The sequence below is a fragment of the Nymphaea colorata genome, chromosome 5, assembly GCF_008831285.2.
Source record: "Nymphaea colorata isolate Beijing-Zhang1983 chromosome 5, ASM883128v2, whole genome shotgun sequence".
Classification (NCBI taxonomy): Eukaryota; Viridiplantae; Streptophyta; class Magnoliopsida; order Nymphaeales; family Nymphaeaceae; genus Nymphaea; species Nymphaea colorata.
Genome location: NC_045142.1, coordinates 4242218 through 4259117, shown reverse-complemented (window position 1 = coordinate 4259117; position 16900 = coordinate 4242218). Strand labels below are relative to the sequence as shown.

The 16900-nt window shown below is 39.8% G+C and overlaps 2 protein-coding genes across 2 annotated transcripts in view; one reads left to right on the top strand and one right to left on the bottom strand.

The window, feature by feature from the left end:
- Window positions 1-5673: 5673 nt before the first annotated feature.
- Window positions 5674-7194, bottom strand: LOC116253934 (uncharacterized). Its single transcript, XM_031628935.2, has 3 exons — window positions 6632-7194; window positions 6421-6526; window positions 5674-6314 (listed from the first exon to the last, which is right to left on the bottom strand). The coding sequence occupies exons 1-3, from the start codon at window positions 6662-6664 to the stop codon at window positions 6178-6180; spliced, it is 276 nt and encodes a 91-aa protein (XP_031484795.1). The 5' UTR covers window positions 6665-7194; the 3' UTR covers window positions 5674-6177.
- Window positions 7195-13517: 6323 nt separating this feature from the next.
- The window catches only part of LOC116255326 (uncharacterized), a 37227-nt gene continuing 33844 nt past the window's right edge, over window positions 13518-16900 (top strand). Inside the window, exon 1 of the mRNA XM_031631130.2 lies at window positions 13518-16474. Within this exon, the coding sequence (XP_031486990.2) occupies window positions 14101-16474 (2374 nt within the window). The 5' untranslated portion in view covers window positions 13518-14100. The remainder of the gene's footprint in view (window positions 16475-16900) is intronic.

The following is a 16900-nucleotide window of genomic DNA, read 5'->3' as shown; positions in this document are numbered from 1 at the left end:
TTTCTCTTCAGTGGTAAATCCAAGGTGAATTTTGTTCACAATGCTTTAGTGAAGGCAGCATGCCAAAACCCAGGCCTGCGCTTTTTGGTCTCTCTTGAGAATGTTTTCGTTTCTTTTCATTCTTTTTTTTGGCCTCTCTCAACATTCTTCCTACAAAACCCACTTCTGAGGTCTTATTTTTTGTCACCAATTCTTGTTTTCTGCTCCAATAACGAATCATTGGTCTAACTCATAACATTAGTTGGTAATAAAAGCAGCAACCTACCTCCCAACACTCTTTTCATTGAAATCATTAGTTTATGTCATGGGATCATATAGAGGGCATTTGATAAGGTGGTTTTTTTTTTTTCCGATTTACATAAATTTACTTTCTTTGAGACAGGTTCATGAAACAGTATCAACTTATTTTTTGTTGCCAAAAGAGCCCTGATGCGCATAATTTCTTTGGAAAAGCGATGTGACAAAGGCCTAACGGCCCCCCCTTTCAGCACCGGCCCCCCCTTTCAGCACCGGCCAGTATGGGATTTGTCTACTACCCAAATTGTCCTATCTGTCGGATACAGCTCCGTATTGGCCGATATATGTAAAAACATTAGTGTAAGCTTTATTTTTTTTTGTTCAAGGAAAAACTAAAAGTCACTTGAAGAAGCTAAAACTTAAGATCCCATCTCAGTATTGGTTTTACAAGTGTAAGCTTTATTTTTTTTTTGTTCAAGGAAAAACTAGAAGTCACTTGAAGAAGCTAAAACTTAAGATCCCATCTCAGCTGATTCTTCGTAAGACTTAGAAAATAGTATGACCCCAAAACCTATGTTGACAATACAACTGAACTGACATTTTTTTTTTTTAATGTGGGATCCTAAATACAAATGGGGCTTTACTATTTTGTAAAAATGAGGATTTTGGGGTGAGCAGAAGCCATTCTAAGAAGAGCCTAATCTCTTCTCCCTAGCCCTAAGGGTCCAAGGCGGCTTCTAGATATAGGATCTGTCTATTACCCAAATTGTTGTATCAATCTAATATAACCCTGTATTGGCTAATGCATGTAAAAAATTAGTATATGCTTTAATTTATATTGTTTAAGGCAAAACGGAAAGTCACTTGAAAAAGCTAAAACTACAGGTCCCATCACAGCTGATTCTTCATATCATGATCTTTAGATAATGGTGCGACCCTAAAATCTATGTTGACAAGACAACTGAACTGACATTTTTTTATGTCAGATCCTGAACAAAAATGGGTTTTTACTATTTTGTAAAACTGAAGCCACTCGAATAAAAAGCGGAAGTTCTTCTACATTCCTCCTACCCAAAATTTTAGGGCTGCTGACATCTATTATCTATTACCCAAATTGTTGTATCTATACTGTATTGGCTAATACATGAAAAAAAAATAGTATAAGCTTTATTTTTAATTGTTTAAGACAAAACAAAGAACAAGCTGAAGCTTAAGGTCCCATTGAGCCGCTTCTTTTATGTAATTGAGAAAATGGTATGACTCCAAAACCTATGTTGACAGTACAAGACAAGTGAACTGACATTTTTTCGGACCCTAAATGATAATGGGGTTTTACTATTTTATAAAAATTAAGGGTGGGCATTGATTCGGACCAGCTCGGCTGGGTAAAGGCCGGCCGGATGCGGCCCGTCGGGCCACGCAGCCCGGCCCGGGCTCGGCCTGATAGCTTGGGTTCGACCCGGCCCGACTTGTTTTAAAAATAAAAAAATAATTTTTAATTATAAAATAAATTTTTTAAATATAAAATATATTTAATAATAATAAATATATATTATTAAATAAAAAATTTATATATATATATATATATATATATATATATATATATAACTTAAATGGGCCGAACCGGGCCAAAAAAATCCTGGCCCAACGGCGGCCCGGCGCGCACCCTTAATAAAAATAAAGTTTTTGGGTTGTGCAAAAGCAACACGAAGAAAAGCTGAAGCTCTCTCCCTTAAAAAGATCCCAAGGTCCAGCGCTACTTTGGGATCTGGGATCTGTCTATTATCCAAATTGTTGCATTGGTTGGATACAGTCCCATATTGGCTAATACATGAAAAAAATTAATATAAGCTTTATCTGTAATTGTTTAAGAGAAAACAAAAAGTCACTTGAAGAAACTAAAACTTAAGGTCCCATCTCAGCTTATTCTTGGTATCATTTAGAAGATGGTACAATCCCAAAACCTATGTTGACAACACAACTGAACTGACATTTCTTTTATGTGGGACCCTAAATCAAAATTGGATTTTACTAAAAATTAGGATTTAAAGGTGAACAAAGCCACTCAGAAGTGTCTAATTTCTTCCACCTTCCCCTGCCCCCATGGTTCAGGCCTGTTTTGAGATTTGGGTGGACCCGTAGTACACCCTTCAACTAGAGTGTCGTACTGCAATTGTTTGCAGTATAGAGGAGTATCACTTGTTTGAATATTTACAGGTAAGCATATGCCTCTTATATTATGCCAACATAAACATCTTTGAACAGTTGAGTTCTTGACTTTCTTAACTCAGACCATCTTAGCAGGTAGATGGAGCTTTTGTTGGGACCATAAGTGGGACTTGAAACAGTGGAGATACTTGTATATAGTGATATAGATAGGCCAGGAATTGAGTCCAACTAAAATCTAACAGTGGACTAAACAACTAAGGCCAGAGTGCTGGATCTACCATCATCTTTGTGAAGGATTAGATGACATTATATTTTTATCCCTACAAGAATCATATTTTAGGTCTTTTTTTCAATATTCCAGCCACACAAATGTGACTTACATGGCTTAAGACTTAAATTTCCCTTCTCAAGCGACTTTATTTAAACTGGTAAATAGGACTTAGAAATATTTCCTATTTTTACTGCTGTTATTTTTTGCATCAGTGCCTAAAGTTTATCACTCAAGCCCTGTGAAGAATATCATTCTTTTAGGTTGAACATTTGGTCAAAGAGCCCATTAGCAATGCTGCTTTCACTGACAGGTTTGGCGTTAGAACAATGGTGATGCTTCTTTCAGCCACACAAAGTTTTCCTGTGTGAATTTAACGAACCTTGGCATTTAGGTTTCAGGTGAGCGGGGGAGATCCACCACTCGACAAAAGGCCGAACACTCCCACCAACACCTTGTCCCCTTAAGGTACAAGGCCTCCTTTCGGTGCCTCAGGGTGTTGTCTTCACTGTGTTTCAACTTACTCATCGATGACCCTTCTTTTGCAACGCTGAAAGTTGACGCCCCTAACAATTGAAATGGAGACTAACCGCTTACCAGCCCCCACTCTAAGCCGTTGTGTCAACCACCATGGGGACAGATTTTGGCCTTTAGGTTAACCTAAGAACAGTATTCTCTCTGAGGATCAGCACCAAGTATGTACTTTGAATCACCATTTTGCAAAGTCTACAAAATAAAATGAATAAAATGCAGTTAGAATAATTCCAAATGCACGTTTTCCGGCAGAACCTACATCTTCAAGAATCCCCTGCTTTGAATACCTCAGGCTTGACAATCACCTCATATGTGAGAATTGCAAACATAATCTAACGCATCAATGAAGATTCAGTGAAGAAGCATTTGAATGGTTTACTGAGCCCTCTAGTGGACCCATACCCAATTTCATGGCAAACTTTAGGACCTTAAAACCACCACCCAATCCAAAGGAAGAAAAGGTTGCCAGTATGACCAGCTCAGCTTTGTCCTGATGCAGAAGCCATTAATGTTCATGAACTTGGTCAATTCTAACCTGCATCTGCACTTCATGGTCCCTAGTTTTGTCTCCTTCTACATATTTGTCATAGAAAGCAGGAAGACTGCATTGTGATGGAGGTTCAGACACATGATCATTATTTTGTGCTGAAGTCCATGGTTTCTTCCATTTCCACCTTGCTCAAGTTGGAGCACTTATGGGTAGTTGTCCTACATTTTTGGTGAGGCCCTTTTCCTAGAGGGGAGGAACTATTAAAGTTGTAGGGGACCAAAAACTCTCTCTCTCTCTCACACTTGTCTTTGTTTGCTAGGCTAGTGTTCTATGATTAACTTGCCAAGTAAGCCCAGGCTCAATAAGTTGAGATCCTCTGATCGAGGCTCCTATTGTTGTTAATAATGAAGAAACCTTTGGCAGCAGACCAACCGCTACTCTGATTGCTCAAGTCAATTTCAAGTACTTGGAATCAATTAAAGTAAGATGGACCAAGAGAGCACAATAATCACTCTGGAAGAATTTCTGTTTCTCCTCTGCAATAATAGGGACACAATAATGAAAATGCCCATGAAAAAAAACTCACTGTTCTTCCTCACGGGAGATGAAAACTTTGCATCCTCTAACCAACAAATGCCATGGAAACACAATCATAAGCAATCAAAACCTCTTCCATTCTTTCACCAGAACACCACTTTTTGTAGATTGCAATCGTTGCTTGAGACACTGTATCATGGAATTTTCAACCTGAGACTTCAACTTTGATGTTAAATCCAGTTGGCTAAATATGTAGACCCCAAACCCAGAATTATAATAAGAAGAAAGAAATTAACCTCTAGCTGCCTTCAGCAGAAATCATCCATTGATGGCAGTGGAAGCACAGAATTGCATTAACCAATCTCCGAAGTTGATCAGACCTCAACAGTTTTCTACCATGAGAGGATTATGTGTAGATCTGGGGAACTTAACGCGCATATGATGCATAAACAGACAGCCACCAGCAGCTTATCTTGTCTCAGGTCACCAACAGGAACTTACACAGTAAACAACACCAGTGAACTAAAATAAATCCTTAGTCCTTGTATTCCATGGCATGAGCAAATCAATGAACCGCCAACGGAGAGTAAATGGTTCAACTTATAACTTCGGTAACCATTTTCCTCCACGATTGAGACAAACTGAATTATGTACTCAGTACGTCAAATTGGCAGCCCTATGAGCCAAAGTTTCATGGGCCCAACAGGAGGAAGAATTCAGGGATGAGTAAATTATTGTTCCTCAAGGATTTGAACAATTTGGTAACAGATAGTCTGCGTACTTCGGAAATTGGGTTTGATTTAACCTCAGTAGGGCAAAAGAAATCAAGATTCCTTACTGTGTACCATGGTAAAGGTTGCCCACTGAAATAGGTCAAATGGGTCGTTCTCATGGTGAGAGTTACATCTATCATGGGAAACGGGAGATGAAAAAGTGCCATTATAATGTGTCAAACCCCAAATCATGCAGTAGACCCACTCAGTAGCCCCCACAAGCCGTTGATGTCTCGCCTAAAATTAAAGCAGAAGATATAAATGCCGTAGGTCCCTCCCTCTCTCTTCTCCCCCCCCCTCTCTCTCTCTCTCTGCAAACGAAAGGGAACCGACATGAGAATACCAGTCAAACAAGGAACAACTCTTTTTCTTTCTAATTTCTTTCTTTTATTTGGTTCTTATTTCCTTTGTTCTTGTGATTGATTGGTGATTACTTATCAAACGTTTTGATTAAGTTTCCCATTTTGTCCGCTCTTTCACTCTCTCAAACACAAAGACACAAGCATACCAAAATCAAAATACAATTGACATTCCAAACACACACACAAACTAGTAGTATCCCTCTCTCTCTGTCTCTCTCTTTTTCTTTCTTTGGTTCTCTTAACTGATTGGTGATCACTTGTCATCCGTTTCAATTACATTCTACATTTTGTCGGTTCTCAATCTATCTCAAACACAGATACAGAAGAAAACCAAAATACAGTTCAGGTTCCAAACACACATACTCCCTCTCTCTCAATAATAAGAGATGAATTATGCCAAAAGAAGATCATATCACATACCAACAAAATCAAATATACAGCTACTGAAAATCTCCAAGTGGGTGCAATTATTAACATCAAGGGAGCAGGGGGCGGTGGTCTTCACAGGGTGGTTCCACGTCAGAACAAGCGCTAGAGCTAGCCGGTGCAGGCCACGTGGAGAACAGCACTTGCACAAGGCAACCTAGGTATCAGCACGCTGCAAGGTTCCCTGTTTTGAGGGCGACCTCACTCAGTGTGCTACCAGCCAACAACCAATACGACAATGCCCCCATGGAGTCTCGCTCTCTCTTATTTCTATGTCTTTCTACTGCTGTGCAGCAGTAGATAGGGGTGACACGAGAGACACTGGCAGCCCTTTGCCACGTGATGTACTGCCATGGGAGGGGATGCCCACAGGGGGGCGACTCAGCTATCCGAGTCTTTGACCATCTGACGAATGATACGCTTAGCTTCTGCATCCTGAGCTCTGGACCGTCGATGCTCCCTCTCGACGGAGTAGGCCTCAAAGAACTCCCTGTTCTCCTTTTCCAGCTCTTTCCATACTAAACAAGGCAAGGAAAGCGCGTGATCAGAGAATGATCCGAGAAAGATGCGAGGGAAAGAAGAAGAAACAGAGCATAGATGGGGAGAGAACATAGAGGAACCAACCAGTAGTTGTGATGACGGGTTTGATGTTGGCATGTTTTGCAAGAGCTTCAACACACTCCTCTTGGTTCATGTGGAACAAGAGGCACTTCTCGATCAGGTGTTGCACCTGCAACAGTCGGAAGGAAGAGCAAGTAAGATGGTTGAAGCTGGTGATCATGATCATGCTAGCCAATCCGTAAGAAAACCAGCAAAAGTAGGATTGAGCACTTACCATTCTGATATAAGCAGCAGAGCCATCAGCCATGTGTATGCTTTGTTCTTTAACCGCAACAGACACAAGAGACACAGCGCGCGCGGGAGAGAGAGACGCACCGACAACACTTGCAGATTCTGATCAAGGGCAGAGCCGAGAGAGATGCACCAGCAGCACTTCCTGTGGACTTTGATCAAGAGCAGAGAGAGAGAGGTGCGAACATTCTTTTGTGGATTCTGATCAAGAACAGTGGGAGAGGGAGAGAGATGCACCAACAACACTTTTGTTGATTTTGATCGAGAGAGTGTTTGGAGACACAGACCAATAACTACACTTTTTCGAGGGTGGAGATACTCTTGACTCGTGATCAAGATACTCTGGACTCGTAATCAAAATCAGATGCACCAACTAACTTGACTGGAACTTGTGATCAAGAACAGAGCCAATCGGAGGATGATCACCAGACCATACAGAGGCAGGGAAAAGTCACCACCAGCGATCATGGAGGGGAGAAGATATCAATGAGAAAAAACTGGAATCAAAGAAATAAGAAGGAAGAAAAAGAGAACATGACGTGAGGTGGGACATAGAGCAACCCCACGTGACAGGCAGATGTTCATTGGCTGATAAGAGATGAGAGGATCATAGCTTGAACATCCTACTCTGGCTGCTTACCGGGGCCAGGAAACCTCCAGCCCTTTCACGTGAACAGCGGCCCCACCGCATACCATGACAGGCAACGGCCACGAGCCAAGCCCATCGCCGCCCCACGCTAGCCACAGAGCCACCACAAGCGCTCACCGACGGTCCACAGCCCTCTTCCAGTTGCCGTAGCGTCTTAATTTGGCCTTCTTGCCGACCCTCCTAAGTCAGGTTTGGTGGGGAGACGCATGGCTTCAACAACCAAAGAGAAAAGAGCTATTATCAGCAGTCCCTGTACCATCACCTGCTATGGATGATGGTACCTCCCTCATTGTCTTCTTGCACAGTGAATTTTTTCCACATTCTAATTCCTTGTAGCGTGACATGAAAAGCAATTGAAAGCATATGGAGCACTGCCCACAAGTAGAATATCCTAGAAATGAATGCTTTTAGAGCAGAACATGCGAAAGAGAGTGCAGACACTTTGTGGGGTGTGGGAGAAAGGACCGAGCCTACTTAGACAGAAGTGCTTCTCCAGGTTCAATTGAAATGCATGGATGAGATTGGAAGTGATTAGTCATTTCAGAGACAGCAGTAATCTTAGAGAGAGAGAGAGATGAACTCTTCATCTTTCTTCTCTGGCTTCTAAGTTTTTGTTTATCTGTTCAAGGGCTCAAGGGGCTATATGCCACGGTTGCATGGTCGTAGTGTTCCAAAGCTAGGAAAAGACTTCACTTGGTGAGCTGGAATTAGCTACACAGGGCCGAAGGCGTTAAAATTCAGAATGTTCGATAATCTGTCTGACCAACATATCCGGATTTTTTCCTTCATTAATCTCACTATCAGCTCTATATATGTAGAGAGAGAGGATAAAATGGAAAATTCATTGACAAATTTGGTGACAAGATATCATCACAATACAAAAACAAGCAAACCATGCACAGAGAGAGAGAGAGTGAGAGGGTAGTATGGGCTTTTTGTTGGTTGAGAGAGAGAGAGAGAGAGAGTAGTATGCGCTTTTTTGTTGGGGTAAAGTGCAGATACCACTCCACTGTCATGGAACCAGAGAGAGACAGAGAGTACTATGCGCTTTTTTGTTGGTAGGGTGCAGATACCACTCCAGTCTCAATGAAACCAGGGATGACTGGTCCAAAGGCCCAGTCATACAGCACACAGAAGCACTTTCAAGTCAACAGTAATTAACTGAAACACAGAATGACAGCCAAACAGTCCAAATGTTAAAAGAATTTTCTTTTTACCTGAGATTCTGAGATGAAAACTTGAAGTGATAGTGATTAGCCAAGTGCGACTCGAAAGCGACGAAAATTTGAAAGTTTGAATGCCACATAACAAACCGACAGTACATATGTTTAAACGTTTTAAATGAACTCCAACGCTTTTATCTCTAAGCGGGGAAGATAACTATGAAGATGTAAGACTGCAATGAGGACAACAGAAGGGAAACTCTGACGTAAGCTCTTACCTGTTGCATAGGCATACTTCGTGAAGCAGGACAAAGTATGACAGCCAAAGGTCCTTCAAGAAGGAGCACAAGGTACAAACTCTGTTCCTTTTACCATAGTATCCATTTTCATCTTCCCCACACCGCCCCCACACTCACATACCAACAAAAAAGGGGAAAATGAGAAGTTCATAGTGATAAGATGCTCTGTTTTAACCCAACTGCGAAAATTCCTATTCTTGCAGAAGAATTCCCTGTCGAAATCTCCATCTACATCTAGAAAATCTAGCTCATAAACAACAAGTTATAACTGAGATGTCTCTCTTTGGCATAAACCTACAGTAGTTTGCCTGTCAAGAAATATACAGAGAAGAGAAGAATTACTTCAATGTTCAAAGAATTACTTCAAAGTTCAACCAATCCTTCTCCAATTCAAGGAAGAATCAAGTGCTGAAAAAAACAGTGACGAGTATAAAGTTCAATTGAGAAAACAACAGCCTACAAGCAGCTCCATGCCGTTCAAGCACCGCTGAACCAAGTCATAGTCAGTGCTTCCATCCAGTAGCAAGGAAGGCACGCTTGTCCTTACTTTCAAATATGCTTTCCAATGCGACAGACGATGAGCCTAATCAATACAAATACAGTTGAAGGCAAAGATTTTCACAATCTTTACATTGTTTTACCTTCTTCACCCAACACATCCAACAGATTCCTCTTGCCCTCTGTTGCTCACTCCAAAGTAGGGATTAGCATGGTAAGACATGTTTTAAGATTCCTCATTTTGATTGCTCAAGCTAGAAGATAAGGGTCCATCCTTAAGACTCGGCCTCATAAGCTACTGTGAAGCTGAGAATTCGAATCTGGAGTTTCGGCATTTTCTGCACTTGTGGATTCGAAGCTGAACTGCTGTTAAGGCTACGCCTTCATATGGTGCTCTAAATGAAAGGACTGTACCAACATCCATCAATGATAAATCATACATTGAACTGCTAAATTTGGAAAAATACAACTTGATGCTGTAACATAGATCGAACTGCTCGATTGAGAAAATGAATTTGGTGTTATCATATGCCTTCGGCTAAGATCATCAACTGGACTGGAGATAAGTGGACTTGATCTGCTGACTGATTAACACCCTGCCATGCGTCTTTCAACCTTCATTGTTGTGTGCTCTCCAAAGACAACCATGAACCATTATTAGTTCAGTATCGCCTGTATATTAATACTTCAAGTAGAATGAGAGGAAAAGGTATTTGATATAAGCCCTAGTCCATCAAGATGAAAACCTGCCCATACAATTGAAATCTCCTGTATTGAACTACAGTTGCGATCTGAACTTTGCTCCAATCTGTTTCAAATGCCTCTCAAATAGACTAATGGTAGCTTTAAGATATTTCTTTGGGCGAATCTCACATTTTGTGCTTTAATCCAGTGATTCAATTCTCAGACTCTCCTGATAACTTCTTCCCCCTAATTGTTAAGTAATGGCGCGTTACTTTGTTTCTACTTTTTTGGTTAATTTTTTATAGTTCGTGGAAGGAAAATCTTTTTGCAAAACATATATAGAGTGGGAATCAAACCCATGTTTGAATTGAAATTAAGATACTGATGCAATTCCCTTCTGAATCAAATAGATTCATATATGAAAGAAGTTGGTAATAAGTTGAAAGTAAGAAGGTATAGTAGTAGGAGTTCTGTGCCCAAGGCAGTTTCCCCTAAGTAAACATTAAAAAAAAAGCTGCATGGCTAGCCATTAACGCAAAAATTTGCTGCATAAAAACCATGATTATGAATTCGTCTTTGTACAGGAACCTACAAGGACATGATAGAATTGGTCCAAATGCATGATAGAGTTCTAAGATACATATTATTTTGCATTTCTCGACAAATATTTCTTTTTACTTTTATTACTGTACATAAAGAAAGAAAGAGACAGAGAGAACAAAAAAAAAAGAATGGAAAATATTTTGAACTTTCATAAGAAAAGATGCGGTTGGAGCACGTGTCGGAGCTGCACCCGTATCGGCACCAGCACTGGCATCATGTGGACATGGGTGCGACCCCTTTTTTCAAGAGTCCATGTGACATAGTAGTCTAGTGTGCTAGTGACAAGTTCACATGGTCCTAAGGAGCAAGCCACACTCTCAAGAACATGCAAAATCTGTCCATCTAAGAGACTAGGACAGCCAAAACACTACCATTGTAGTACCATAGGAATAAGTAAGAACCCAATGACATAGAAATGACATAGAACTGCCTAAAGCCAACATTTCTTTTTGGTATTGTAACTACAATTCTACCTCATAGAAAAAAATGGATTAGCAAAAGGACATGAAAGACAATAAAAAACTCAGAATGGAACCCAATTCCAGCCCTTTCCATTTCATTGCATTTTAGATGGAAAGTATTAACACATCTGGTCAGCCTCTATTAAATTTTACAATATTATGTAAAGCCTCAGATGTTCTTGTCTCAGAAATCCTTACAAATCATATTCCTTTTGCAGGACATTAGCGATATAGCAGACCAAAATACGGTTCGTTACACAGCGAACCAGATGTGTTCAGAACTTGTCTAACAATTCGCATTGCGGCATGATCAAATTGACTCAGACTTTGTCTAGTGTTGCTTTCTCACCAACATAAATGATGATCTTATTGGACTATACTGTAGTCAATAAAAATTTGAATAGCAATCAAATGGAAAATAAAACTCAATATCTTACAATGTATAGATTATACTGTACCTAATTGCAGGTTGCAGCATGCCCACAATGGATGACCTTAGAGGTCTGTTCTTGCTGAAGCAACACATTTTCAAAATCTAAGGGAGCAAACAAAAAAATGCAAACCGACTCCCTTTGCTTCCTGCAACTAGGCTTATATTCTTCTACCTTATCAACGAAAAGTCGAGTTTTTTTGAGCGAATTTGAGTCGGACTCCTTCTCACAATGGCCAAGCTACTGCAAAGAAATCTCTTGATGCATTCATTGATTGCAGAAGATAGTTTAACTAAATAGTTGTAATTATATAAAATGGTTTAATAAAACTTGTGTTTAATTTTCAATTTACAAATTTTAAGTTATTTTCAAATACTTCCTATGATCAATTCTTTTTTTCTAAATATATCTCTAAAGCAACTACTTTATCAAGTAAATAAAATTTTTATGAGGTTGCATGTCCATGCAAAAATGATGTGCTTGATTAATTATTAAAATAATTTGTTGAATAAACAAATTATTCATATGACTTTCATACTTTTTCTTCCATATTGACTCTTTATATTGAACTATGATTTTGACATTTTTAAATAACAACAAATTTTAATTTAGTAGAATTTTTTTTATAATGATCACTTATTGATAATTATTAAATCAGATTACCCATATTAGTTCTCATTTACAAAATACATTGTTTAAGGAAATTTTCTCATTTCATTGAGTTAATTAAAATAAATTGCTTTACATATGTATAAAATGTTCACTGATGTCAAACTCTCATTCATTCCACATCATCACTAGCTCTTTGGGTTAGTCTTCTCAGTATATTAGTTTGCTTAATTACATAAATAAAATAACTTATAAATTGATCCATTTGCAGATTGTATTGTTTATCTTTCAAACAAATTGTTCCATTTGCACATTTCACACTCCGAATTATTAAATTGGTTTCACGATTCAAATATTCAGTCAATCTTTTTTTCCTATTAGTTAAAGGTTTTTGTTTTCAAATTGGTAAAGTATGTGTTATATATCAAATAAGTAAGATTTTTAAATAAGTTGTATGGTTGTACAAAATAATTTACTTGATTGATTAATTAAATTGATAAACAAAACCTTTTTTAAGAGTTCTGCAATTTTTTCATACTAAACATATTTATTTGATATTAATTTTCATATTTCTGCAAATGCCAGTTTTGTTGAATTTTTTAAATGAAGTTTTCTTTTTTATTTACAATTAAATAAATACATTATTATTTAAGATATCATGTTTAGTTGATATCTTAACTATAATAGTTTGTTTGATTACATAAAAACGTTCAATTAAACACAATATGAATTAATTAAAATTATTTTGTATAATGTTGTTGTATTAAGTCAAATGATGTATATGACAACTATATGACCATTCTTATTCATAACTCTATAGAAGACATTAGCAACTAGTTAGGTTTTTCTTCATATAAAATTTATATTATTATCATACTATGATGTTAAGTTAGTGTGTTTGGCTAAACCTTCTCCCCAAAACATCTTACCATTGTGGTAGGTCTAACAGTTCAGATTCAGATATGAGCTCATGATTTGGATTTGGATATCAAGTTATAGTTCATATTCAGATATACTTGTTAAGGTATTTATTATCTGATCGAATATTAATTTTAATCTGAATCCGATCGAATGTTATTTCTTATATCGGATTTTTTGATCCGATGTTAAATTTCTTTTAATATCTGATTTTTTTTAAAGCAATTTGGTTGGATATCTATCGGTTCACATCCCTAGATATTGGTTAAAGTGGCTGAGAGTGATGCCTTGAGAATTAATTTTCTAAAAATCTGGAAATCTGAGAATTAATTTAAAACTAAGAATTAATTTTCTGAAAATCTGAAAATATAATTCTTTTTTATCAAATATATAAATATATTTCTGAAAATATATTTCTCCGTCATAAATTGGAACCAAAAAGACTTTTCTCATTCATTTTTTTCAAAAGATATATTTTCAGAAATATATTTCCAATTTCACATTTACATGTCATCAAATATCAAATGACCCCTTAAGGACAAAGCATTGTGGTCGTGACATGCTCTCCCAACTTTCACCACCCTCTCTTGATAAGAGAAGCATGTCCAGAACAAAAAAAGGTCCAGGAACTGATCTTGCAGATGTGAAAAGAAAGGAGAAGGTTACTTGGCCAAGGAAATATAATTAAAGTGGAGAACGAACCAGACAGGCAACCTATTTATGACGTTCATATCCATGAACGGGACAGATGAAGACTGCATAATTCTAGTCGCCCTCTTCAATTGATTGTTAAAATGGCGCAAGGTTTCCACCATTGATTTTGAGGGACTCTTCCTCTGAATTTTTTCATAATCAAGGTCTCAATCAAAAGGGCTATACGGAAAGATTCAAAGCCACATTAAATGGAATAAAAATGTGAAGTGATCAACAAACCGATTACCCGCCTCATCCCACAAAGTCATCAACCTTCTCTTTTCTTTGAGCTCACCAGTAGCAGCTTCTCAATCCCTCGACTCTCCTTCCTTTTCCCACTTCATTGACCAATGGGTTTTCACGAGTGTTGAAGGGCAAACTCCAAGTTTCGTTCCCTCACAAAAGCCCTCCTTCCAATCAACTTCCTTCCTGTCAGGGGTCTCGATGGATGCCATTCTTTCCAAAGTCATTGACGGCCTCAGCACTCTCGCCCAAGAGGAGCTCAGATTGCTGCGGGGAGCCAAAGAGCATGTGAAGAAGCTGTCCGACACGCTGGCTCTGATCAAGTTGGTACTTGACGATGCTGAACAGAAGCAAGTCAAAGAGAAGAACGTAAGAGATTGGCTGCGCAAGCTCAAAGCTTTGGCACATGAAGCAGAGGACATAATCGATGAGTGTATCGCCTGGGGCATCATATCTGCCGAAGGCGAACACGATGATGGTCCCAAAAACCAGGCATGTTACTGCCTTCCAAGCCCATCCTCCTGCTTTCGAAGCCCCTTCCGTTTCCGAGATATCGGCTTCCGGCGCGATATATCGATGCGAGTACAGAATTCGATGGAAAGGCTGGAAGAGATTGACAGGGAGAAGAATCGGCTTAAATTCAGGGAAAGGAACGTGAGACCAGATGTTGTGGCGCAACCACCACCAACTACATCCTTGATTGATGAACTGGAAGTGGTCGGTAGGGAATCTGAAAAGCAATTTGTCATAGAATCGCTGCTCAGTAACGCCTGTCTTGGCCTAGCACGCGAGATGTCAAGCAGTTCTGGTCATGGGGGAATTGCCACTGTGGCCATCGTTGGCATTGGTGGCCTGGGGAAGACTACACTTGCTCAACTGGTCTACAACGACAATGCAGTGAAGGCCCACTTTGATTTAAAGATGTGGGTATGCGTGTCTAACGATTTTGATCTGAAGAAGATCACAAGAGCGATCACAGAAGAAGTGTCTGGTGTTGACTTCAACGTCCAGGAATTGAATCCTCTGCAAGTGAAACTTAGGGGTATCGTCAGTGGTAAGAGAATCTTGCTTGTGCTGGATGATGTGCGGAATGAGAACCAAGAAGAATGGGAGGCCTTGATGATTCCCTTCAGAAGCAGCGGCAAGGGGAGTAGGCTTTTGGTGACCACTCGCAACGTGGTCGTCTCGACAGCGTTGAATGCTAACTTGGTCCATGAACTGAAAGAGTTGTCTGACGATGATTGCTGGACCCTCTTCAGAAGGAAGGCGTTTGGAGGCAGAGAGGCGGATCCAGAGCTAGAACCAATAGGCAGGGAGATTGTCAAGAAATGCAACGGAGTCCCTCTCGCGGCAAAGAGCCTTGGAAGCCTTTTGCGCATGAAAAGAACCAAGAACGAGTGGTTGTACGTCAAAGAAAGCGAGCTCTGGAGTTTGCCTGAGAACGATGAGAATCGCATCTTGCCCGCCTTGCGGCTTAGTTACTACCATTTGCCGTCACACCTCAAGATATGCTTTGCATATTGTTGTGTATTCCCGAAGGACTACCCCATTCAGAGGAAGATATTGATCCAACTGTGGATGGCAGAAGGCTTCATTGTTGCTGACGGGAGAAGGGAAATGGAGGATATAGGCAATGAGTACTTCAATGATTTGTTGTGGCGCTCTTTCTTTCAGGACATATATCGTGGCGCGGATGGCGAGATCCTTGACTGTAAGATGCATGATCTTGTCCACGATCTCGCTCGCTCTGTTACTGAAGAAGATTTCTGCTTTGTTGGGGAGGCGTGTAAATCTAGAAACATTCTTGCAAGAGCTCGTCATTTGTCATTAGTTAAGCAAGAGCAACTGCAGACAATTACTGCTTCCGTTTCTTATGCCACGAACCTGAGAACCTTCCTTGTCTTTTGGGGAGCATATCCTAAACTGCACAATCCTTATGGTTTCAACCTTCATACTGGGGATGCAGCAAAGCACCTAATACAGAACTGCAAGCTCTTGAGAGTGTTAGATTTAGGAGGCACCGATATCAGTTATCTGCCTGACTCTGTAGGTGAGCTGAAGCTTCTGAGGTACCTCGATGTCTCTCTCACTTCTGTCAAAGAATTGCCTGAATCCACAAGCAAACTCTGTAATTTGCAGACTTTGAAAGTCATATTCTGCAAAAAGCTTCTTAAGCTACCAAAAGCCCTCGGGAACATGAGCCGACTTCGGCATCTTCTCTTTGACTACTGTGATTCAATCACCTACTTGCCAACTGGGATCAATCGTTTAACTTGCCTTCAAACTCTGCATTGCTTTATCGTAGGGAAAGGGAGTGGATGCAATAATATTAAAGAGTTAAACGGGCTGAACAATCTTAGGGGGCGGCTGAAAATAACAAACCTTGAGAACGTGGCCTGTAAGAAGGATGCTGAGGCAGCGAATCTGGTAGCTAAAAGCAATCTTCGAACTCTGAAGCTGGTATGGAAACGGCATCAGCCATATCAATCGACTGTCACAATAGATAAGGAGGGGATCCTGGAAGCCCTTCGACCTCCTATTTCCGTTAAAAGACTCGACATAACAAATTACATAGGTCCCAACTTCCCGACTTGGTTGGGGAACTCAGGGCTCTGTAACTTGGTTGAAATTGTTATTGATGGTGCTGCCCAATGTATCTATCTCCCCACACTTGGGAATTTACCACTCCTCAAAAGTTTGTCAGTAACAGGCACCAACTCTGTCAAAATTGTGGGGCATGAATTCTACGGTGACGGCACCACAAAGGGGTTTCCATCATTGGAGAGGCTGGAATTCTGCGCAATGGATGAATGGGAAGAATGGTCAGGCATCGAAGGGATATTCAAGCGACTGCAAACACTTTATATCCGTGAGTGTCCCAAGCTAAGGTCAATTTCAAATGTTCTGGAGCACCTATCAACTATGCAGACCTTATGGATTACCAGCTGCCATGGACTGACGACTTTATTTGAAGAACTGGCGCACCTTGATTCCCTTACCT

What these genes read in the sequence shown, in the direction of transcription:
- LOC116253934 (XM_031628935.2), bottom strand. Translation starts at nt 6,664, where the DNA reads ATGGCTGATGGCTCTGCTGCTTATATCAGAATG. An exon ending in CTGCTGCTTATATCAGAATG is followed by an intron (nt 6,527 to 6,631) that starts GTAAGTGCTCAA and finishes CGACTGTTGCAG; the next exon opens with GTGCAACACCTGATCGAGAA. An exon ending in ACCCGTCATCACAACTACTG is followed by an intron (nt 6,315 to 6,420) that starts GTTGGTTCCTCT and finishes TGCCTTGTTTAG; the next exon opens with TATGGAAAGAGCTGGAAAAG.